The 22,932-nt window shown below is 54.9% G+C and overlaps 2 protein-coding genes across 3 annotated transcripts in view; one reads left to right on the plus strand and one right to left on the minus strand.

Annotated features, from left to right (window-relative positions):
• Positions 1-12,171, minus strand: part of SIMC1 (SUMO interacting motifs containing 1) — an 18,857-nt gene extending 6,686 nt beyond the window's left edge. The window contains exons 1-7 of one of the 2 annotated variants that reach the window (XM_043520569.1): positions 11,920-12,171; positions 6,763-7,507; positions 4,933-5,162; positions 3,986-4,055; positions 2,948-3,096; positions 2,325-2,519; positions 1,519-1,647 (exon numbers count right to left, since the gene is read on the minus strand). In XM_043520569.1, coding sequence (XP_043376504.1) covers positions 1,519-1,647; positions 2,325-2,519; positions 2,948-3,096; positions 3,986-4,055; positions 4,933-5,162; positions 6,763-7,507; positions 11,920-11,957 — 1,556 coding nt within the window. In that variant the 5' untranslated portion in view covers positions 11,958-12,171. Of the gene's footprint in view, positions 1-1,518; positions 1,648-2,324; positions 2,520-2,947; positions 3,097-3,985; positions 4,056-4,932; positions 5,163-6,762; positions 7,508-9,927; positions 10,171-11,919 lie in introns of those variants that run through there. The other variant, XM_038414593.2, reaches the window with a different exon arrangement.
• A 287-nt stretch (positions 12,172-12,458) lies between these two features.
• THOC3 (THO complex 3) lies at positions 12,459-20,971 on the plus strand. The gene is made up of 6 exons (XM_038413535.2): positions 12,459-12,750; positions 13,212-13,368; positions 14,284-14,488; positions 19,368-19,529; positions 19,614-19,714; positions 20,091-20,971. The coding sequence occupies exons 1-6, from the start codon at positions 12,568-12,570 to the stop codon at positions 20,252-20,254; spliced, it is 972 nt and encodes a 323-aa protein (XP_038269463.1). The 5' UTR covers positions 12,459-12,567; the 3' UTR covers positions 20,255-20,971.
• Positions 20,972-22,932: the final 1,961 nt, after the last annotated feature.

Raw genomic sequence — 22,932 nt, forward strand, 5'->3', positions numbered from 1 at the left:
TGCTATGGGGATACTGGCATGGAGATGATAGGGAAGGAGCGTGCAGCAATGGAACTCCATTTTCAGGGCTTCCGGAGTGTTGAGTGCAAGCCCAACAGCCAGCCTAGTTACCAAGACACTTGTTAGCCCCATCAGCCTGCCCCAGCTGTTAACTTCATTAGGATCAGCCCGTTTACTCAAGGTCAGGACAGTCTGTGAAGCCAGCTTCTCTGCTTTCCTTCAGCCAGGAAAGCAGGCTGGGCAGGAGAGTCTGCCCTTGTCAACTGCAGCACAGCCTGACCAGCAATGAGACTGGGTGAAGTACCAGCCAGTAGGTTCTGTGGGGACAAGGCCCCCAGCAATGCTAGAAAGCATTGGCCCTGGACCATGTTCGCCTCAACCAGACCAGGGCTGGGATCACTGGTGCCCCAAGCAGGATGAAAGATTGCAGAACCGTGCTGGGTTTGCTGTAGCAAGGAAGGGTCTGCCCTGCCAGTTGCTCTTGCTGCAGTCCATGCCACAATCTGGAGTTTTTTTAAGTTTATTTTAATGTGGGGTTAGCACCAGAAGAGGGAAGCTTTTAGACAGAACTAAGTGCATGGGGCATTCTGCGAGGGCCCCCGTGCTACTCTACGTGGTGCTGGAGCAGCAAAGTTGAGGGGGAAGTGCCAATAGCTTTCCTGGCTAGTCACTCCTCCCCCAAGAAAGCCAGCCGGAGGCTGCCTCTGCACGGATGACTGAAAGGAGGGGAAGAGCTGCTGAGGGGTAGGCAGCACCCTTAAAGTCCCAGGAGAACAAGGGGGAGAGGGCTGGTCAGATGTCCAGTGTTAACACATGCTTAAGTCCTCTCAATGCATAATGGAAGTGAGGTTTAGCCCTGGTCTGAGCGAGTCCCTAACATGCTTTCATGTTTAGGATAGATGGGGACCCATGGGTAGCACCAAGAGTGTTCCTCAGCAGGGCTGCCTATAACACTCACTGGGAGCACACCTGGGCTCTAGTCTGTGGAAGGCACTGAGTCTGGCTAGCCTGGTTCTTGGGACCCAGCTCTGTCCATAGGGGGTCAGGAAAGTAAGAATTGATTGACTGGCTGAAACCATCGGGAAGACAGGACCAGGGAAACTGAAATGGGTCAACCTAAAGCTTTAGGTGCTGCACTGATCTCTGCCCCCAGTTGCCACTACTATGCAGCCCTCACCTGCCCAAGTACATGACACGGATTGTCTGAACACCAGTGTACTCTCTCTTCTTGGTGCAGTCAGGGTGGGTATCCCCTCCCTGCAACAGAATCGGGGAAGGTGGAGCCAATCATAGCAGGGCTGTATCAGATCCTCGATGTGATTATCAAAATCAGCTCTGCTCTGTCCATCCCAGTCTTTCTAAGTCCCCCATGCTGGCCACTGCTTCATTTGCTAGGGGCTCTTCTGCCCCTCCACCTGTGTTCCAATTACCTAAGCCGTTAGCTGCGGTTTGGGAGTAAGCACAGGAATCAAACCAGCCCCAGCAGGAAGGAACAATGGATTGGTCTCTCTCTCTCACCTTTGGCTCCTCAGAGGAATGTTCACCAAGTATAGAAATATCACATTGGCAATCTTATTGGTACTACAATTGGGAGACCTGTCCACCTCTACAGCTATGGACAGCATCCTCTGGAGAAGCAGCACCACCCTAGGCCAGAGAACAAGAGTTAGGCAACAGGTGGGGCTTCTTCCCAACTTGTCTGCCTGTGTCTGAAGCAGAACAGTCTAAGCCGCCTCCCTCATTCAGAGAATCCAGAGGACCAAGAGTTGAGCTCTGCTTCAAATGTTCCCCCAGCAGACTGTAAATGTGGTACCACTGGACTATCAGTGGCCTATTGGGATTGAGTAGGTGGGCTCAGTCCAGTTTCTAGGGGACATTGGTTATCTTGCACAAAAGCACTGCTCTGCCTAGCATTCTTGGAAGCAGAGGTAAGGGTTGAGGTTCCTCAAGGTCAGTCATGAGGCACACTGGCAGGGCAGCAAGGTGAAGCCTGCATAGCTGCTGCTCCTGCCAGCCTGTTTGCTCTAGCAAAGGGCTTCCTGCCCCAACGTATGATTGTCAGATGATCTCCTGGGGCCATTCTGAGGCAGGGCAGGCTCTCTGTTGCATAAGTGACTCCCTTCCAGTCAGGTGGTAGGATCTGTTACAGTGGGGCCTAAGCATGGTCAGGTTGAACCTAAGCTGCTGGCAAGCAGGGCACCCATGCTGCAAGCACCACTTTTCTTTCTTTACTAGAGATACTTGCTAGCTTGTGTGTCTCTCCTAGTCTGAGAGGAGCCCAGCTCTGTAGCCTTTAGTGACAGAGTTAATGCCTCCTTGCTCACTTTTGGGAAAGGAAAGCTGGTAGGACGGCCTCTGCCTGCCCAGTTTCACTGTCATTCGGTGCGGAGTCTGGCCCAGGTAAGGAGATGCTACTGTCAGTTTCTGATGAGGGACATGCTGCTTTCTTCTGCTGCTGCTTTCGGGGCTGGGAAAATCCAAGTCCAGTAACCGCAGCAACCAGCCACTCAATCACTTCCCTGGGATGGAAATGTGAATGTTAGTTAGGATGGGGCCTGGCTTTCCATCTGCACGTTCAGACCCCGAGGTCCACTTGGAACAGAAGGGCAGACCAAGTGTGGGACATGGGGCAGGACACATTTGAGATGCTTCCAGGGGTAGGAACCACACCACAATTTATAAACCCTGTGCCATCAGCGGTTCAGCATGAATTCCTCCTGTTCTCAGGGCTGTTTGTTTCCCAGTTCCTTGGGAAAAAGCAGGCCGGCCTGAGTGCAAGGCATTTCCAGTCACCTCCCAGCAGCTGTTGATACGAACCTCCCCCATGGGCCAGGTACATGATCTCTGGCCCCCAAGCTCTCTGCACTGAGTCCTGGGAGATCAGGGTTCTTGGTGCTCCTGCCTTACAGCCGGGGCACATGGCTGGGCCATGGGGAGCGTGCCTTACGTGACGTTGCTGAAGCACCGGTCACAGGAAAGCACCTCCTTGGCAATGGATTTTTGCAGGAAGCGTAGCCTCAGGTTCAGCTGGAAGTCGTCCTCCAGGGTCTGCACCACATACTGCAGGAACAGAAAGCGCCCAGGGAGCATCTCCTCCTGCGGGCCCAGAGCGATTCAGAGCTGGCGCCTGAGCGTGTCGGGGGAGATGGATGGGGACAAGTACATATGCTCAAGCAAGAAGGCCAAGGTAGTTTTTCCTCAAGTAAGACATGCCTTGCCTGGCTGGCTAGCCCAAGGAGCAATCCCAAGGGCGACATGATTGAGCGGAGAAGGTTCCATCACCTCGCTGAGGATCTCCAAACACAGCCCCTGGGAGCTCTGTAGATCCATTACCCTCTTCACCAGATGGGGAATCTGGCCCAGAGAGTACAGAGCCTTGCCTGAGCTCACTCTGCGAGTCACTGGCAGAGCTGTGACCAGAAGCTGGGAGACTAGACTCAGGCCCTGCTCAACTCAACCTGTCCATGGGTCGTCAAAGTGTGGGCTGCAGCATTCTGTGCCCGGTCCCACCCGGCATTGCTCCACGGCCGTCTGAGCCAGCAGGCACGCGGGAGGAAGACAAAGTTGCCAGGACCACAGTTGCCGTGGGCTGGGCATCAGTGAAGGAATTAAGGATGGGTGTACTCTGAGCTTTTAATGTAAATTAGGGGAAGCCCGAGGCTCTGAGCAAGTTGCCAATGTGGTGCTTGGTAGGGCTTGTGTGGCTGGCCTACTCGGGGCTCATTGCTGGATTTCCTACAGGTGCTGGAGGAGGCAGGGGTCTCTTTGATAGGGCCTTGCTGTAGATGCTGAGAGCCAAAGGCTGCTCTTTGCTGGTTAAAATGGCCCACACCAGCTGCAAGGAGGCAGGGCACTCCAGCAACGTACCCCTCCTGCACAGTGAGGGCTTGTGAAATTCACTGTGAGCCCACTTTCTGCACAAGAAAAATACATGGCCACTGCCCTTCCCGCACATACATGCCCACACGGGATGCAGTGACTGTACCTGTTCTTCCATGACATACCGTAGCAGCTCCCAGTCCCATCCCACCATTGTGGTGGTAGCCGGATGAAGCCTGAAATGACATAGTTATTTGCGATAGGTTACTGAATTGCTTGACTGTCTTCAGTGGCCCAACTGGAACCTGGGCAAAAGGCAAAGCGACCCCAAGAACTTAGGAGCCCTTCTGCCAGGTCACTTGCTGTAACCCTGTTGCCCCAGGTTTTTACACTTTGCTGGTCACCCTAGTATTGCAGTGTCCTCCAGCTCTGATTTACCTTATTTCCTTCCTCCTCCTCCCTGTGCCCCCTGTGGCTGTATGCTTGCATGCATGCTTGGGAGGTCATGGACACTGCTCATCCCTTCGGCTTCAGATTCTATAGGCTTATGACCTCTAAGGACTTCTCAACTCGTTGTGGAGAAAGAGGAACCTGCAGTGTCCAGTCCAGAACAATGGACTAGCTTGGAGTTCGGGGAAGGTACCTTCCCATACGGACTCACTGCACTGACTTGCATGGCCTGGTCATCTCCACCTTGAAGCGAAGAGTTTTAACGCCCTCACCTCTGTGTTAGACAAGCCAGCGTTAGAATGGGCCACATCTGATTTAAAAAGTTAAGACGCGAAGTAGTTAGAGCCACGTTCCCAAAGTCCATTTTACCCAGCATGTCCTGCTGGTCACGCTGTGTCCCAACCCCCCACCCGCATTTCTGGCTATTTAGCATGTAGAACCAGCCAGCAGCCTCCAATCCCCCAAGGGCACGCACAGCAGAGCTATCTGTGTACCAGCCCCAGTGGAGGGGCATTAGCCTCTAACAGGACATCTTATCCACAGTGCTGAAAAGGAGACCTCTCCCTGCCATGGAGACAAGGTGGGCCAGCACCATAAGGGGCAAGCATGCTCCCCAGCCAGGCAGCACAGGGCAGGTGGTACCCAGGCAAACGCAACACATACGTTTGAATTTTCATCAGCAGCATGTAGGCATCCTTCAGCATCTCCCCAGTCTCTGAGCTCAGCAGGATGTTCCTGATCACATGGGAGACAATCTCCTTTGGAGGGTAATGGTGGCAGGACACAAAGTCTGTTAGGAACTGCAAGGTCCCCTTGGGGAAATTCTCCTCCATGGTGGTGGACACCATGCTCAATTTTCTGCTGGGGATGGGCTGTGCCCTCAGGTGTGCGTTCTGTCAAGACAATAAGATATTAGAACCGGGTTTGCAAGGCATGTGAGAGGGCAAAGAACCCCTGGCTGGAGAGCCCATTTGTGAAACTAGGAGCCCCACACACCGCTTGCCAGGAGTCAAGGCTGGGACTAATTTGCATTGCCTTTACATTTACAAACAGATGCACGGTTGTTGTGCTTTGTCCCTGCTGATGAGCAGAGCTGGTGGTGGTGGAGTTCACCAGCACTAAAACATGCCTTAGGCTTCAATCAGTTTTAGCCTTACCCTAAAGGTACAATTGATTTAGGACTCTGGAAGCTGGTCTAGAACCTTTGCTGTTAAAGGGGTCTCTTATCCAGGAAATCTCCATAACCAGAGCTCTCGGCTGCACGAGAAAGCGAAGGATCCGTAGCAAGCGGCTGTGCCAGTCACCGAGGTGGGGCTAGCTTTGGACAACTACCCAGACCAAGGAGCAGCGTTGTGCCTTCTCTGTTCAGTGTGTCGGAGCAGCATCAAGACTAATGAATGGCGCAGCTGAAGGCATGGCACACCCTGCAGTGGACCTTGGGGAGCTCACAAAGGCAGTTGTGCTTTCACAGTTGTGCATGGCCGGGCTGTCCCCAGGGTAACGAGCACACAAACCCGCAGTCTCCATGCAGTGAAAACGCTGAACAACCATCTCTAGGAGCTGAAAAAAATGCATCTAGGGCCCTTGGGTAGCACAAGCGCCTCATGGCTCTGGGTCTGCCAGGCCCCGTGGACCATGGAATGGCTTGGCCTGAATGAGCCTCCTCCCGTCCAAGCCTGCAGGAGCGGCGCTGCTCTGCCACACAGGCACAAGGGGCTATCTTAACAGGCCTTTGCTGGCCTGTGGTAACATGATGCTTGGTTCCTGGCTAGCCAGGCACTTCCCTAACTGGGCTGAAGGGCTTTTTCCCCTAATGAAACCCAATTAGGAGGGCGGATTTCACAGGCTGGCCCAGCAGGGGGTGGCGGGGGCCTGTTTGCTCGGCCTGCGTGCTGTAAGTTATTTGCAGTGCTACAGCAATGGGATTAGCCCTCGGTACAGCTGCACTGGCCCATTCTCTCACCACTCAGACCATTCTGCTGAGAGTCCCTGCGTCCGCATACGGACGCAGCGGAGAGCAGGCTGGTCCCTCCCGCTGGACGAAAACCATTGTCTGAACAAAGCCAGCACAAGGGCTGAGCATAGAGCACAGCTAAGCGGGGGACTCCAGAGGGGGCAAGAGGGAAGAAGGCAGCCAGAGGAATGGATAGGGAAAAACAAAGGGGCAACTGAAAGGCAGAAGAGGAACCAGAGCAGAGCTCCCTCCAGGCTGAATTGCCGAGGAGAGGACCCAAACCCTCGAGTCATTAGTAGCCCCCCAAAAATGCTTGCAATCCCCTGGGTTCCTCCTTGCCGGTGGATGGGACGTTTGAGCAGCGTTCCTCAACCCCAGCATGCCTGGCTGAAGGGAAATGCCCAGGGCACGCCCAGAGCATCACCCTCTATGTAGGATAGAGGCCCCGCTTTGAGAAGGGATGGCACCTTCTCAGCACCCCTGTGCTTGAGCCCATGACTGGCCCTAGGCACGGAGGTGGGGCGATCTCAGTAGGTTACCTGGCGGCTTTCCTCATCCTGCACCACTCCCTGGAAGAAGAGGTGATGCACCGGAGTCCTCCTGAAGTACTGCAGTTTATGAAGCCAGGCCTTATTGACAGGCCGCAGTTTGGCCGGCTCGGGGGGCTCCTGCTTCGCGGCAGTCAGCATTGGGTTACTTGTCTCCAGCAAAGGCTGCTCTGGAGACCTGGGGGTACTTGTTGGGGGGCAGCTGGAGAGACCCGGGGACTGTCTCTGAGCAGGGGCGGTGGGTAGGTGTTCTGGGCCTTCCTGTTGCTGGCAGCTACTGTGAGATTCTGCGGCGGAGCAGTCCAAGGATGTGCTGCTGCTGGCTGGAGAGGAGGAGAATACGTCCGAGTCCAGCGGGAGGCTGGCCAAGGAGCCCAGGTCGCTGTTAATAGTGGTGCTGCTGCTGCTGAGCTCTGGGCCGCAGACGGAGTGCGTGCAGCTGGAGACGGGGGAGACGCAGCCTTCTAAGTGGGTGCCTTTTATCTCTTCATGGCCTTGGTCCCACGGGTCACCAAGGCCTCGGTCTGCCACCTCTTTCCTTTCACGCTTTATGTCCACGAGGGCAGGCAGGCTGGGAGGCGACGCGCACTCCATGCCGGCAGCAGCGCCAGCACCAGCCAGGGGGAAGTTGGCTGGATGCTCCTCCTCCACTTTGGTCAAGTCAATCACAGTGAAGTCATCCTGCACTGCTGCTTCTGAACGCTCGTCCTCCCTGGTTAGATCAATGACCTCCTGGGGACAGACAGACAGGGGTTAGTGCTGCTGGCAAAGGGGGGGCACAAGGAGTTCATGGGTTGGGCTCCCCCGTTCCCCGGGTGCAGGACCTTGGGGAGGTGGGGCATGCCCATCAGCCCCACAGAATCGCACGAGGCATGGAGACAGGACTTACTCATGGTCGTACAGAAAGCCAGTTGCAGAGGCAAGCAATGCCCATCCCCTGCTTGGATTGCAAACCCACCGCCCAGCCTCTAGCAGTGTAAAGCAACGGTCTGAATTGTGCTCAGAAAAGCCTAGCCGGGTGGGGGGGGCCTCCTTGCCCTAATCCCTAGGGCAAACCCTGCCCCTCCCTGATGGGCAAACTGGCTGTCAGGCAGCATCTGAGCAGTGAACAAGCCCCTGCCCAATCCTCACAAAATGATGGCGGCTCACCTGAGAACAGACATAAGCCAGGCTCTATAGCTCCCACCTGGGCACATGGGGCAGAGGCTGAAGTCCAGCAGTGGTGCCTCCCTCTCCCTGCAGCAGCAGCACGGACCCCCTTCATCCCTCCCACTGCCCCAGCAAGGGGCGGTCCCATGACCCCAGGGCGCTTTGCAGAAGCCAGGGTCTCCTTCAGACAGCATGCCAGCTCTTGTGGGGTAGTGTCTGTCAATGCCTTGCAGGCCCTCCTAGCCAGTGCCAGGTACAGTGAGTGTCGTCACTGGTGCAGAGGGCGAGCACACATCTGCACGGGGCCCTCACAAACACAGGGCGAAGCGTGGCCATTGGAGCGGGTGGGTTCCCTGCTAGCAGACACAAGGAGCTTTGGCACCACATGGCTGCAGCTCAAGCTGTTGCTGTGCTAGGCTGAGGGGCCTGCCTGCTGCTGTCTGTGTTGCACTGATGGCTGCTGCAGTAAGATGGTGGCAGGGGAGCTGCCGAGTGCTAATCGGCCTGCCAGAAAAGCCACCCCGCAAGGCAGGGGACTGATGCTATTCAAGCTGGAAAAGCCCTCATGAGTGACATGCATCCTGGGAGTTTGGGTGCCTTGTTTCCTACAATCTGTTCTCCAGGGCTGTGTCCTAAGCAGCGACTGAAGTGACCATTGGTAGTAGGTTTGGCTGCAGAACAAGGTCTCCGAGTGTGCAGAACAATGAACTCTCATTCCTGGGCTCTTCCTTCTGGAAGCGGCCGTATGGCACCTGAGTTCCAGGAGCAGATCATTCCCAACTGTCCGACCTGCTCATGTTCCTTTCCACCCTTGGAGGAAAGGGCAGGAGTCTTAACATGGGACCCAGATCACTCCATCTCCCAACACAGTGGATTTAACTGTGTGCAACCTCCAGGACCCTTCCAGCAGGAGCAGATATTCTGCCTTCTGTTCTGTGACTGATACAGCGGCCCCCAGGGAAGCCCTGTGAGCTCCATTGGGAGCACTGCAGAGATGGCAAGAGAAATCCCTTGGGCTGATTTGATCCCTGAGCTGCTCGGGCACAGGAGGCAAGGATTTCTGAGGATTCAAACTGAGATGGCAGCTGGGCCGCGGCAGCCAGCCTTCCAGATGAGACATGTTGTCCACTCAGCAACCATCTGCTCCGGCTTTCTTTACACAATCAGACAATCCGTGGATGCTCAGCCTCTGAGCTCCCTGCAACAGATGAAGGGTCCCTCGGAATCCAGTGGGGGCTGGGTAACTCTGCCCTCTCCTTCTCCCCGGTCAGCTGGTAAGACTGTGCCCAGCAGAGCTGTTCTGAAGATCAGAGGTAGGTGCTTAGCTCATCATTGATCTGCTCCCTCCCAACAGGCTTTCCAGCCGGTTCCAGAGGCCGCTCCCTCCCGTACCTCTGGCAAGAGATGCACAGCTCGCAGGGCACTGCCTGCGAATCCAGGCCTGAAGCCCTAGGCTGCATGGTCTGATTTTTGTGGAATTAGAAAGTTGGCAGCTCTAGTCAGATGCAGCAAAGGCTGCCCGCTGGGCCTGGCCGCAGGGACGGGAGCGGGGCTCGGCGCCGGGCAGGGAGCAGCGGAGCTGGGCTGGTTTTTGCAGTGACGCTTTTTTGGGTGACGAAGGCAGGTTTGGGTTGATCAGTGTCGCTGGGGGAAACCAAAGCCCCGGGGGGGTGAGGGTAGGAGGCGGCTCCCTGTGGGGGCGCGGCCCCGGGGGCAGGGACTGGGCTGTCCTGCACTGGCAGACACCGCGAAGGGCAGTGGCTTCAGCGGATGTTACTGAGCATGCTCAGTTGCTGTGCGCATGCGCAGTGCACCCTACCGAGCCCATCGCCGCAGAGAGCCGCTGCCTACGCTACGGGGCCGCCGCCGGGGGCGCCCGGACGGGAGGGGTGGGGGGGGGTGCGGAGCTGACCCCTCCCGGCTGCCATCGCCTCGTCCCGCCCGTGGCCGGAAGCGCCGCCATCTTCCTGCCCGCCCGGCCGCGTGACGGGGCCCGCAGTGACTCACCGCGAGTCCCGGCCGGCAGCACCGGGGCCGCCGCCGCCTCTTGCGGCGGGGCGGGGAGCGGCCGCCCTCCGAGCCCGAGTCGCTGACGAGGACGACGCCCTCGGCCATTGCCTGCTTCCCCGGCTCCGCCCCCGCCGGGCCGATGGGCGGGGCCTGCGCTCGCTCCGCCCTTCGGGCGCGCGGCCCAGGGTTGTGGGAGGGCGACCCCGGGGGGGTGGGGGGCGCCATGCTCGGCTGTTTGCAGAGCGGCACTTTGGGGCACCCCCCGGCCGCTAAACACACACGGCGCTGGGGCATCAGCCCTACAAGCGCCGGGCGTGCACAGGCCGAGGGGGCGTGCGCGGGGGTCGCGACAGGGCTGGGACGCCCAGGCCAGGCTAGCTTCCTCCTTTCCTCTGCTGACCCCCACAGCCCCTGGGCTCCCTGGCTGGGGTAGACCAGGCTTGTGTGTTTCAGTACATCTACCAGCCCAGCAGCGAGACCCGATTCCCTCAGTGAGACGGGTGGCTGGCTTCCTACTGCTTCTCCGGATGCCCTTGTCCTACGGCCCCTGGGAGCAATCCCCTTGCGTGTCACGGCCTTCCCTGAGGGTTGCACTCTGTCCCCGGGATTTGGCCCTCTGGCCTCATCGTCTCCTCGGATTTGTTAAGGAAAAGTTAGCATATGTGACTCCATTTTGGTTTGGGGCCCACCATTGTCTAAAAGCAAGCACATCATGCACCAGGAGTGTTTCTTAGATTCTGCTTTCTTGTGAAAACTCTCCCCCTTGTTTCCAGCCTTCCTGCCGCCTGGCCTTTTGAGGTGGGCCTCCCATCCTGATAAGAAAAGTTACCGGTGCATTGCTTCAGGGCCACGGTGTGTAGTTAAAGTAATAGTTTAGCATCGGGAATGTACCTAGCAGAGATAGGTGGAAGACAAGAAAGGGGTTTGTCTATTGGCTAAGGTTTCTGATGCACGAGGGAAACATGCTTTGCTAAAAGGTATATAATCTTTGTATAACCTGCATTCGGGTGACTAGCAGGGGGGCACCACGCTCCAGCAAAATAAATTTTATATCTTTGGGAACTCTGCAGTTGTGGACTTGGTTTGTGTGCCTCAGCCTAGACTCGAACTGCGTGTGACCTATCAGGTATAATTCGCAACAGATTGCACCTCTGAGCCTTCTGCATGCCTGCCTTTCACCGTGGGCCCCCTCAGGGAGTCCACTCACTCTCTGGAGCCCTGGGGACCTCCACAACCAGAGGGAACGATGCAAACCCAATCTCTAGACTGCAATGACTCTCAGCCAGCGTAAAACAGAAGGGTTTACTGAATGTCTGATCCTAGCACAGGAAGGCCTTAGCGCCCTCAAGCCTGGACTGTCCTCCCCAGTCCAGCAGCCCCCTCCTTCCAGCTGATCATCCTATATAGAATCATAGGACTGCAAGGGACCTCAAGAGGTCATGTAATCCAGTCCCCTGCACTCCTGGCAGGCCTGATTGTCTAGCCCATCCCTAGCAGGTGTTTGTCTAACCTGCTTTTAAAAATCGCCAATGATGGTGATTCCACAACCTCCCTAGGCAATTTATTCCAGTGCTTAACCATCCTGACAGGAAGTTTTTCCTAATGTCCAACCTAAACCACCCGTGCTGCAATTTTAGATCATTGCTTCTTGTCCTGTCCTCAGAGGATAAGAAAAACAATTTTTCTTACTCCTCCTTGTAACAACCTTTCACATACTTGAAAACTGTTATGGCCCCTCTCAGTCTTCTCTTTTCCAGACTAAACAAACCCATTTTTTTAATCCCCCCCCCATGGTCACGGTTTCTAGACCTTTCATCATTTTTGTTGCTCCTCTCTGGTCTCGCTCTCCAATTTGTCCACATCCTTCCTGAGATGTGGCGCCCAGATCTGGACACAATGCGCCAGTTGAGGCCTAAGCAGAGCAGGAGAACTACTCCTCTAGTTAGGAGCAACCCGTCTTAGTAAAAACAAACCAGCTTTCTGCCCGGGAGACCCGTGCCAGGCAGCAAACAATGTGCTGGCACCATCCCGAATCTCCTTCAGCTACCCAGGCTGTGGGTCTCCGCAGGTGTGCGACCTCTTCTCTAGCTACTTTTCAGGCGTATTGAATTAACAGAGTCCAGTGACCCCTCGGTTTCCTCCTCGTCCCCCCAGACGCTCCTGGGCCTGGTGAGGCTGCAGCGGGAAATCAGGGGCTGCAGGCAGGTGGCAGAAACACCGGGCTGGGGAGCTGCGCCCCGCCGAGGGGCTTCCGACGCGGTTCTGGGCCAGGGCCAGGGCCAGGGCCAGCACCAGCCGGGTCCCGCACTCGAAGCGCTCTGGCCAGTCCCGGCGCCGGAGCCCGAACCAGAGGCCGGAGTCGGTCCTGGCGCGGAGCGGCACCGCGCTGAGCTGGGGCTGGGGCTGGGGCCGGCCCCGGGGCGCGGGCGCGGGACGGGACCTGGCGCCGCCAGTGCCCCTCTGCCAGCCGCCGAGCTCGTCCCCGCGCCGCGAGCGCGCCGCCCTCGCCTCCGTCCCTTCCGGCCCGTGACCCTCGCCCCGGACGGACGCCGCGCCAGAGGCGACCCGTGCGCCGGAAGCGGAAGGCGCGGCCCCGCGGCCGCTGCCCCGGAAGCGGTTGCCGGGCGCCCGGTTGCCATGGCGCTCTCCCCGTACGTGCTCGCCATGCAGGAGCTGTTCCGGGCCAACACGCGGAGCCGCGAGTTCCCGGCGCACGGGGCCAAGGTGCACTCGGTGGCCTGGAGCTGCTGCGGCCGCCGGCTCGCCTCGGGCTCCTTCGACAAGACGGCGAGTGTCTTCGTGCTGGAGAAGGACCGGCTGGTGAGCGGGCCGGGCACTGGGCCGGGGGGCGGCTCCCCGTCCCCGTCCGCGTCCGCTCCGCGCTCCCGGCCCCTGCCTTGCCCGCCGCGGCGGGGCGGGGCGGGGTCACGTCGCAGGGGTTGCCCCCCCCCCCCCCGGGCAGCTCGGGCCGGGGCGCTGGGAGTCGGGGAATCCCAGCTCTGCAAGCCGCCCAGCGGCGCAGGCACCCCTCAAAGAAAGGCCCGGGGTTCAGGTGCTCGTCTGGGGCGCGGGAGCGGGGCCGTTCGCTTTCCTGATCCCCCATAGACTTGTGTGCGATCTTGGGCAAGTCTCCGTAGGTCTCGGGTCCTCCTCTGTAAAATGGGAACCCTCGTCTTTGTTTGCCTCACGGGGCAGTTCTCACACGCGCGTTTCCGGAGTGAGTGGGGCAGCATCCCTACCGGCCTGGTTGTCTGATGCCTTGGGCGGTCATCTCCCTCTAGGTGAAGGAGAACAATTACCGTGGCCACGGGGACAGCGTGGATCAGCTGTGCTGGCACCCGAGTAACCCAGACCTCTTTGTTACTGCATCTGGAGACAAAACCATCCGTATCTGGGACGTCCGCACCACTAAGTGCATTGCTACCGTGAACACCAAAGGTGGGTGATAACATGAGGCGATAAGAGGGACCAGAGTATCTCAGGACGGCTATAAACACTGCTCCCTTTGCAAACGCATCCTGCTCCCAACATGGACTGGAAGGAAATTCAGGAAACCCTGAGACCTCTACATGATGTTTTTGTGATAATTGCATCTTTCTGGCTTTTGCTAGCAAATTATAAACATACATGACACTACCTCCAGAGAGAATTTGTATCTATACCTAGCATTAGCCAAGCTCTGAGCAGTGTTAGGTGAAACAGTGTTAAACACCTGAACCCATCTACGTTAGCACTGGCACTGTCAGAAACTCTCACTAGCATGCGTGGCTGTAGGGAGAAAGGATAGAGGTTAGGTAGCGAAGTTGAGTCTCCATCACCTATTTCTATTTTTGATGCACCTTTTCTTCCCAGGTTTAGTTGTCAGTACATAGGTGCAGGAACTTGAAGTGTTTTTTTTTTATCAGATACAAGGTTTACAGTTTGGTTCAATGGCTCTCAGCACCCCTCCGCCCCCACCCCACACTTTTCCAGCACCCCTGTGTCAGTACTATGTAAAGATTTGTTGAATGACTTATTTAGCATGGAGCAATGGCTTTGCAGAGAGATTTGGACTGGGAAGAGACATGCAACAGGATTAATTGTGATTCTTTGTTTTGAAGCCACAGTTCTGTTGGAGTTAATTTCCCTTAAAGCTTGCATAGTTGTGGCACAGCTGGTCAAGCAAAGTTAGGCTGTTAAAATTTAAACTTGGTCATGTCGTTGCCCTTCGCCACTTACGGCAGAGGGTTAGCGGAGCAGACCTGGGGCTTGGGTTAAAAATACAAAAGTCTATCTGTGGCACCTGAGTTTTATCTTGCCCCTGTTAATAGCGCTGAGTGATGGTAGGACCTGATGCATTCTCTTCCCTTCCAGGAGAGAACATTAATATCTGCTGGAGTCCTGATGGCCAGACCATTGCGGTGGGGAATAAGGATGATGTGGTCACCTTCATTGATGCCAAAACACATCGCTCCAAAGCCGAGGAGCAGTTTAAATTTGAGGTGAATGAGATTTCCTGGAACAATGATAACAACATGTTCTTCCTCACCAATGGCAACGGCTGCATCAACATCCTCAGGTATGTCCCGGCATGGTCTCCAGGGCAGGGATGGGATAGGCAGGCTGGCTGCCTCTTACATCTCCTGCCCTGCACCCTCGCTCTGGCTCTCTGCACTCAGTTGTGTTTCCTTCGCATTGCTCTTGTGGCAGACTGAGAGCCTTGCCAGTAGCTGAGGTTATAGTGTGGTCTGTTTTGGAGCTGTGTGCTGAGACAAGTTTCCTGGTAGGCGAGGCTGAGAGCTTCCTAATGACGCTCTATTCTGCTGTCCTGTGATCCCTAACTCCTTTAGGGTCCCTTGATGAGGGGGAGGGGCTAACTCGGGAGAACAGGGGGTTAAAAGCCAGCTCCAAAGTGACTAGGAAAGCTGGCGAACAGGGGAGTTTAGAGAGGCGTATATACCTAACGGTACTGTAACCTGAAAACCCCGCAAGAGTAAAAATAATGCAGGCGAAGTGCAGCAGTTGAGTGGGGGCTGTCCAGTTTATTGCACTGACTGCACCATGTAAGCTTACTGGCCTTGTGGGCAGGTGTGTGTGTGTGTGTGTGTGTGTGCGCACTGAGTGCAAGCAACTCAGGGCCCTCAGAGACCAAGTACGGGCTCTTAAGGGCAGGGTTACTGAGCTGGAGGAGCTAAGGGGGACATGGAGGCACCCAGAGGAGACTTTCTGGGACACAGTAGAGCGGTCCCACCCCCGGTCTGACCGCCCCTGTGCTGCTGGGGAAGAGGAAAGTTTTGGGGAAGGGGAACATCAAGCTCAAGCAGAGGGAAACATTCCCTCCAGATGAAGTTGTGGTGCCCCTCCAGGGCCCCAGTTATTAGGAAGAAACCAGTAACGGTAATGGGGGATTCGATCATTAGAAATATAGTTAGCTGGGTTTGTGATGACCGGGAGAACCACATGGTGAATTGCCTGCCCGGTGCAAAGGTTGCAGATCTGTCGAGACATCTCGATAGACTCATGTGCAGTGCTGGGGAGGAGCTGGTGGTCATGGTACAGGTAGGTACCAATGACATAGGAAGGATAGGAGAGAGGTCCTGGAAGCCAAATGTAGGCTGCTAGGTAAGAGATTAAAGTCCAGGACCTCCATGGTAGCATTCTCTGAAATGCTTCTGGTTCCATGTGCAGGGCCAGGGAGATTGGCAGAATGGCAGGGTCTCAATGCGTGGATGAGACGATGGGGTAGAGAGGAGGGGTTTGGGAAAGCAGGAACCTATACAGGAAGGTTAGGCTCCACCTAAACCAAACTGGTACCAGATTGCTTGTGTAATGTTAAAAGGTGGTAGAGGAGTTTTGAAACTAATGGCTGGGAGGAGCCGACAGATACGGAGGACCACATGGTATGGACAGACACATCCCTTAGGGGAGGATCTCTGAACAGGGATTCGCTGTATCCTAGTAAAGGGGAGAGGATAGAAGTTGATAAAGTACAGGCGAGTCTCATCTTACGCACATTTAACATGCGTGAATTCAGCTTTGTGCAGTCGGCAAAAACAAAAACCAAAAAAAGAGAAAAACAACAATTTAAATACTGTACCTGTAGTGCGCGCGATTCTGCCCGCCATTACACTCTGTAATTTTGACTATATGTGATTTTCGCTTTACGCGCTGACTGCGGAACATAACCCTAGTGTAAGATGAGACTCACCTGTATAGGTATGAACTGAGGAGAAACAGTCAAATGAAAGAGTCCCATTCAGTTACCTCACATGAAGCAGACAACTAAATACTGACCAATATAGAAATGCTAGAAGTGTAAATACTAAGATGTGTGAACTCAAGTGCTTGGTATTGAATGAGGATATTGACATAGTCGGCATCGCAGAAATTTGGTGGAATGATAATAATCAATGGGGCATAGTAATACCAGGGAACAAACGATATAGGAATGACAGAGTAGATCACACTGGTGGGGCAGTGGCACTATCTGTGAAAGAAAGCGTAGAGTCAAATATAGTACAACTCTTAAATGAATCAAACTGTCCCATAATCTCTGGATAGAAATTCCAGGCTTGAATAACAAGAGTATAGCAGCAGGGATATACTACTGACCACCTGACCAGGGTGGTGACGATGATCGTGAAATGCTCCGGGAGAGTAGAGAGGCTAAAAAGACAAAAAATAATGGGGGATTTCGACTCTCCCTATATTGACTGTGTACATGTTACCTCAGGATGGGATGCAGAGAGAATATTTCTAGACACCATTAGTGACCGCTTCTTGGAGCAGCTAGTCCTGGAACCCACAAGAGGAGAGGCAATTCTTGATTTAGTCCTCTGTGGAGGACAAGATTTGGTCCAAGAGGTGAATATAATGTAAACACTTGGTAATAGTAACCATAATGTAATTAAATTTAACATCCTTGTAGGGGGGAAATGCCGAAGAAACCCACTGCAGTAGCATTTAACTTCACAAAGGGGAACTACACAAAAATGAGGAGGCTAGTTAAAAAGAAATTAAAAGAAACGCAAGAGTGAAATGCCTCAAGCTGCATGGAAGATATTTAAAAACACCATAACAGAGGCTCAAACTAAATGTGTACCCCAAATAAAAAAAAATAGAAGACCAAAAAGAAAAATACCACTGTGGCTAAACAGAAAAGCGTAAGAGGTGGTTAGAAGCAAAAAGGCATTCTTTAAAAATTGGAAGTCAACTCCTGCTGAGGAAAATAGAAAGGAGCATAAACTCTGGCAAGTCAAGTGTAAAAGTATAATTAGGCAGGCCAAAGAATTTGAAGAGCAGCTAGCAAAAGACAAAAACTATTAGCAAAAAGTTTTTAAGTATATCAGAAGCAGAAAGCCTGCAAAATAGTCAGTGGGGCCACTGGATGATCAAGGTGCTAAAGGAGCATTCAAAGAAGATAAGGCCATTGCAGAGAAGCTAAATTAATTCTTTGCATCAGTCTTCACTGCAGAAGATGTGGGGGAGATTCCCACACTTGAGCCATTCTTTTTAGGTGACAAATCTGAGGAACTGTTCTAGATCGAGGTGTCATTAGAGGAGGTTTTGGAACAAATTGATAAACAGTAATAAGTCATCAGGACCGAAGGTATCACCCAAGAGTTCTGAAGGAACTCAAATGTGAAATTGCTTAATTACCAACAGTGGTATGTATCTTATGGCTTAAATCAGCTTCTGTACCCAGTGGCTGGAGGATAGCTATTGTAATGCCATTTTTTTTTTTTTTAAAGGCTCCAGATATGAGCCTGGCAACTAAAGGCCAGTAAGCCTAACTTCAGTACCAGGCAAACAATAGTAAAGAACAGAATTGTCAGACACATAGATGAACATGGTATGTTGGGAAAGAACCAACATGGCTTCTGTAAAGGGAAATCATGCCTCACCAATGTATTAGAATTCTTTGAGGGTTTTAACAAGCATGTGGACAAGGGTGGTCCAGTGGATATAGTGTACTTGAACTTTCAGAAAGCCTTTGACAAGGTCCCTCACCAAAGACTCTTAAGCAAAGTAAGCAGTCTTGGGATACGTGGAAAGGTCCTCTCATGGATCAGTAACTGGTTAAAAGATGGGAAACAAAAGATAGGAATAAATGGTCAATTTTACAATGGAAAGTGATAAATGGCAGGGTTCCCCAAGGATCTGTACTGGGACCTGTGCTTCAATATATTCATGAATGACTGGGGGGGAAGGGGATAAACAGTGAGTTGGTGAAGTTTGGAGGTGATACAAAATTACTCAAGATAGTTAAATTCAAAGCAGACTGCAAAGAGTTACAAAGGGATCTCACAAAACTGGGTGACTGGGCAACGAAATAGCAGATGAAATTCAGTGTTGACAAATGCAAAGTAATGCACATTGGGACGCATCCCAGCGATACATACAAAATGATGGGTCTGAATTAGCTGTTACCACTCAGGGAAGAGCTCTTGGAGTCATTATGGATAGTTCTCTGAAACGTCCACTCAGTGTGCAGGGCCGTCAAAACAGCTAATGGAAGGTTAGCAAATATTAGGACTGGGGTAGATAATAAGACAGAAAATATCATAATGCCACTTTATAAATCCATGGTACGCCCACACCTTGAATACTGCGTGCAGTTCTGGTTGCCCCATCTCAAAAAAACAAAAAAAATAGAATAGGTAAAGGTACAAAGAAAGGCACCAAAAATGATGAGAGGTCTGGAACATCTGCATGAGCAGAGATTAAAAAGGCTGGGACTGTTCATCTTAGAAAAGAGCCGACTCAGGGGGAAATGAGGGGTCTATAAATCATGGGTGGTGTGGAGAAAGTGACTAGGGACGTGTTATTTACCCCTTCCCATAAAACAATAATCAGGGGTCATCCAAGGAAATTAATAGGCAGCAGGTTTAAAACAAACATAAGGAAGTACTTCATAGATCGCACAGTCAACCTGTGGAACTCACTGCCAGTGGATGTTGTGAAGGCCAAAACTATAACTATGTTTAAAGAATTAGATACGTTCCTGGAGGATAGGTCCATCAATGGCTGTTAGCCAACATGGGCAGGGATGCAACCCCATGCTCTGGGTGTCCCTAACCTTTGACTGCCAGAAGCTGGGACTGGACAACAGGATGGGTCACTCAATAATTGCCCTGTTCTGCTCATTCCCTCTGAAGCACCTGACATTGGCCACCGTCAGAAGATAGGATACTGGGCTAGATGGACCTTTGGTCTGACTCGTCTGGCCGTTCTTACGTTGCCGCACTGTTCTGGGCCAGACACCCTCAGAAGCGATCCAGCTGCTGTAGCCCACTTAAACTGACGCTAGGTGCATGAGGTCTTGGATCTCTGCAGCCCAGCTGCATGCAGATGTGTTGGTCAGGGTACACAGTGTCCCTCTGTAGCGGGCACTTGGACCCTGCAATGTTGGTGAATTGGCTCTTTCACCCTCTCTTCTCTCTCCCATCTGTCTGCAGCTACCCGGAGCTGAAGCCCATCCAGTCTATCAATGCTCACCCATCAAACTGCATCTGCATCAAGTTTGACCCCATGGGGAAGTACTTTGCCACGGGAAGCGCAGATGCTCTGGTCAGTCTGTGGGATGTAGACGAGCTGGTGTGCGTGAGGTGCTTCTCCAGGTAGGTGACCCTGCCCCGTGTGCAGTTCCCGCCCCCGGCACTCAGATGGGAAATCCCTCACTGTCTCCTCGCCCTGTGCTGCAGGCTGGACTGGCCCGTGAGAACCTTGAGTTTTAGCCATGATGGGAAGATGCTGGCGTCCGCGTCTGAGGATCACTTCATCGACATTGCTGAGGTGGAGACAGGTAACTGCTCATGCCCATGGCTCAGGGGTTCAGTGGCCCAGGGAGGAATGGTGGGTGTGGGTTGTGGCTCTGGATGGAGGGGCAGTGGCAGGGCTGTGGGGGGGTGTAGGTTGGGAGGGAGGAGTAGTGAGTGATGTGCCAGGGAGCTCAGGACTGGAGCAGCATGAGCGGGCCGCAGGAGAGATTCTGGCGATTGCATGTATTTTAGGAATCTGTACAGTGTCTCTCGCCTTGTCTCGGAGCACTGAACGAAAGGAGCATGAAAGGTGTTGTTCTCGCTCCTCCCCCACTGGGTGGAGGGAGAGGGGCATTCCCTCAGTCTCTCCCCATGCAGCTGCTCCTGGACCTGGCTCATCTGATGCTGTCTTTCCTGCAGGGGAGAAGCTGTGGGAGGTGCAGTGTGAATCCCCCACCTTCACGGTGGCCTGGCACCCAAAGAGACCTTTGCTGGCCTTCGCCTGTGATGACAAAGATGGCAAATATGACAGCAGCCGGGAGGCAGGCACCGTCAAGCTCTTCGGCCTCCCCAATGATGCATAATGGGCTCCCAGGGCTAGGGGCAGGGAGGTGGGGCTCCTCCCCAGCCATGTTCTGCACTGCCAAAGCACTTCCCTTACCCTCTGTCGATGGGGAAGCTCCGTCCTGCTGGCCACTCCCTGGGCTGGGCTTCCTCGCTCCTGGCAGTGCTGTGACCCTCAGCTCAGCTGCCAGTGGCCCCTGCCCTCAGCAGCCGCTGGCCTAGCAAGAACACGGGGGTTCCCACCGGAGTCCCTCCACCATCTCAGGGCTGCCTCTCTCCCTCATTGCAAGGAGGCGAATGGCCGCGTTCAGAAGTCTGGCGGCCAAAGAGGAGCAGTCACCAGAATCTGACGGCTCAGGATGGCCTCTGGGGGAATGAGCCCTGCCCTGCGGCCATCCCAGTAGGACTCCGCCGAGGCTGCTGTCCAGCCTCCTGCTGCTGCTAGAACTGTTTGTTGATAAGCTGCATGGTTGTCCCCCCCCCCGCCCCCAGTGGTGTGGCCAACTCCCTGGCAGGCTGGGAATCGCCTGGAGGCCCCAGCACATCCCTCCCCTTTGGAAAAGGGTTTTGCGTTAGGCTGTCACCTGCCCAGGCCAGGTGGGCGGCTGTCCCTTTGCTGCATGTGCCAGCGGGCAGAGGTGCATCTTCTTGGGCAAGGGTGTGAATTGGAGGCGGCTCTTTTTGTATGACTTTTTGTAATTTTGATAAGTCTCTGTCAGTAAAGGAAGTAAGGCCTGGTTGTCGGGGAGTCTTTGCAGCACACGGTGTGCAGCGGGTGTGCATGGAGGCAGACGCTGACTGCTCTGCAGGGTGGCTGCTCTGCACCCACAGGGGCGGGTGACTGCTCTGTGCCGGGATGGGGATGCAGATGGGCTCCTAGAGCTGGCAGAGGCCTCGCTCCTTTGTAGCTCCTGCCTGCTAGGCTCCGACTGGAGGGGCTGTCACACTCCTGCACAGCGCACCCACCCCCTCATTCACCAACCCTGGACATGCCTCCTCACGTTGGCAGACGGCCTCTCACTGGCTTCAGTGGGCAGTTCTGTGTGGGCGGTGCTGAATGGATGTGGAGGAGCTGGAAACGAGGGGGAGAGCCAGCCCCGGGTGCCTGTGGGGCCCTCTGTAGCCCCCCAGCAAGTGCTGCATGAACGGCAGGCCTAACTCTGCTCAGTGGCCTCCCCGTGAATCTCAAAGTACTTCACAAACAGCAGGGACCTGCTGATGAGAGGTGCCGAGCCGGCGGGCAGCGGTGTGCTCAGAACCTGGCCATGACTCTTGCCCCCCCGCCGTGAGGTAGGTCAGCGTTATCCCCTTCTCCAGAGAGACGCCTGGACCGCTCACCGTCCCGGAGCTGGGTGTGGACGCTGGCTCATGGGTCCATCTCCAACTCCCCTATACCCCCAGCCTGCACAGTCTGAGCCTAGTGCTGGCTGCCCGAGTCTGGGTTGGGCCAAAGCAAACTTGGCCTCTTTCTTCCTCCAGGAATAAACACCCCCTCGGGGAAAGCCTCTTCCCCCCACCCCCAAAGGTCAAAACCCAGGCTGCCTGGGTTCCTGGTGCCTTGCACAGGCCTGTCCCGGTGCAGTGTTTCCACCAGAGGGCACTGTGCCCCCTGCCTTGCTCTCTGTGCCGGCTGGCCTCCCTGTCCCTATTGCATGGCGGGCTGGTGGCTAGTCTCCGCAGCCTTGTGTGATCCTACCCAGCGTGTTCCTGGGTCGTCTGCTTCAGGCCCTCTTCAAGAGCAGCGCCTTTCCCTTTGTCCCTTCGAACTTGTGCCAGAGCCGGGAGCGCAGGTGGCTGTGTCCTGCAGGGGCAGAGACACCGCTGCTAATGGCAATGCTATTGGAAGGCTAACAAGCCATGGGCCTTGTCCCTGTGGGCCCTGCAGCATCTGAGCAGCAAAGCTAGAGCTTAAACTCTCCAGACTTTCGCTCCAATCAGGCCCCACTGCCGCCATCCTTACCCAGCTCCCCCTGCTCGGAGCAGCTGGGATGTGTGCACTGCCTCCTGTACTGCGCTCATCACTGACCAGGGCTTTCAGCAGCTCTCTTCATAGCACCCAGGGGACCCCAGTGGGAGTGGGGAGGGGGCATTACTGCAGCCAGCTGTGCAGCCACCCTTGTTCAGGGGCCTGTCCCCTACAGCCTCGAGGCCACCACTGGAGACTGCCCTCCCCACTGGCTGAGTGGTTAGCTGCCCTGGGTGGGCAGTGCTGACACCAATCTCTGTGGTCCCCTGTGCCAAGAGCTACCAATGGGCAGGAGCTGGGCCACTGGACAAGGGCCAGACAAGCAGCACCTCTGGGGGATGTGGTCTGTTCTTCCAGCCCAGCTCCATGCTACCCCATCCAGAGCACTTGCCATCTGCAGCACCCCCTCCCTGCTGCTGTCACCTGAACCAAGCAGGCTCAGGGGCAGGAGTGCCGGGAGCTCCCAGGCACTTGGCAGCTCGCAGCAGCTTGCTGGATGCCATGGGCCTTTCCCTCTAGCCTTGGAGGTTAAATGCTCTGGAGCCTCAGCTATTGTTAGAGCTGAGCGGGGCTGAGGCCGCTCCTAGCGAGTGGAACTGCAGCCTGGGCGAGGAGTGACAGCAGCTGCACTTCTCTGAATGCTAATGGCCCTGAGCCCCACGTACCCAGCAGCCTCCTCAACCCACCCACACTGCCCTCTGCAGCAGCAGGCACCTGCTGCCAGCAGTGACA

Source organism: Dermochelys coriacea, chromosome 8 (genome assembly GCF_009764565.3).
Source record: "Dermochelys coriacea isolate rDerCor1 chromosome 8, rDerCor1.pri.v4, whole genome shotgun sequence".
In the NCBI taxonomy this organism is placed as follows: domain Eukaryota; kingdom Metazoa; phylum Chordata; order Testudines; family Dermochelyidae; genus Dermochelys; species Dermochelys coriacea.

What these genes read in the sequence shown, in the direction of transcription:
- THOC3 (XM_038413535.2), top strand. Translation starts at nt 12,568, where the DNA reads ATGGCGCTCTCCCCGTACGTGCTCGCCATGCAGGAGCTGTTCCGGGCC. An exon ending in TGCTGGAGAAGGACCGGCTG is followed by an intron (nt 12,751 to 13,211) that starts GTGAGCGGGCCG and finishes ATCTCCCTCTAG; the next exon opens with GTGAAGGAGAACAATTACCG. An exon ending in GGCTGCATCAACATCCTCAG is followed by an intron (nt 14,489 to 19,367) that starts GTATGTCCCGGC and finishes ATCTGTCTGCAG; the next exon opens with CTACCCGGAGCTGAAGCCCA.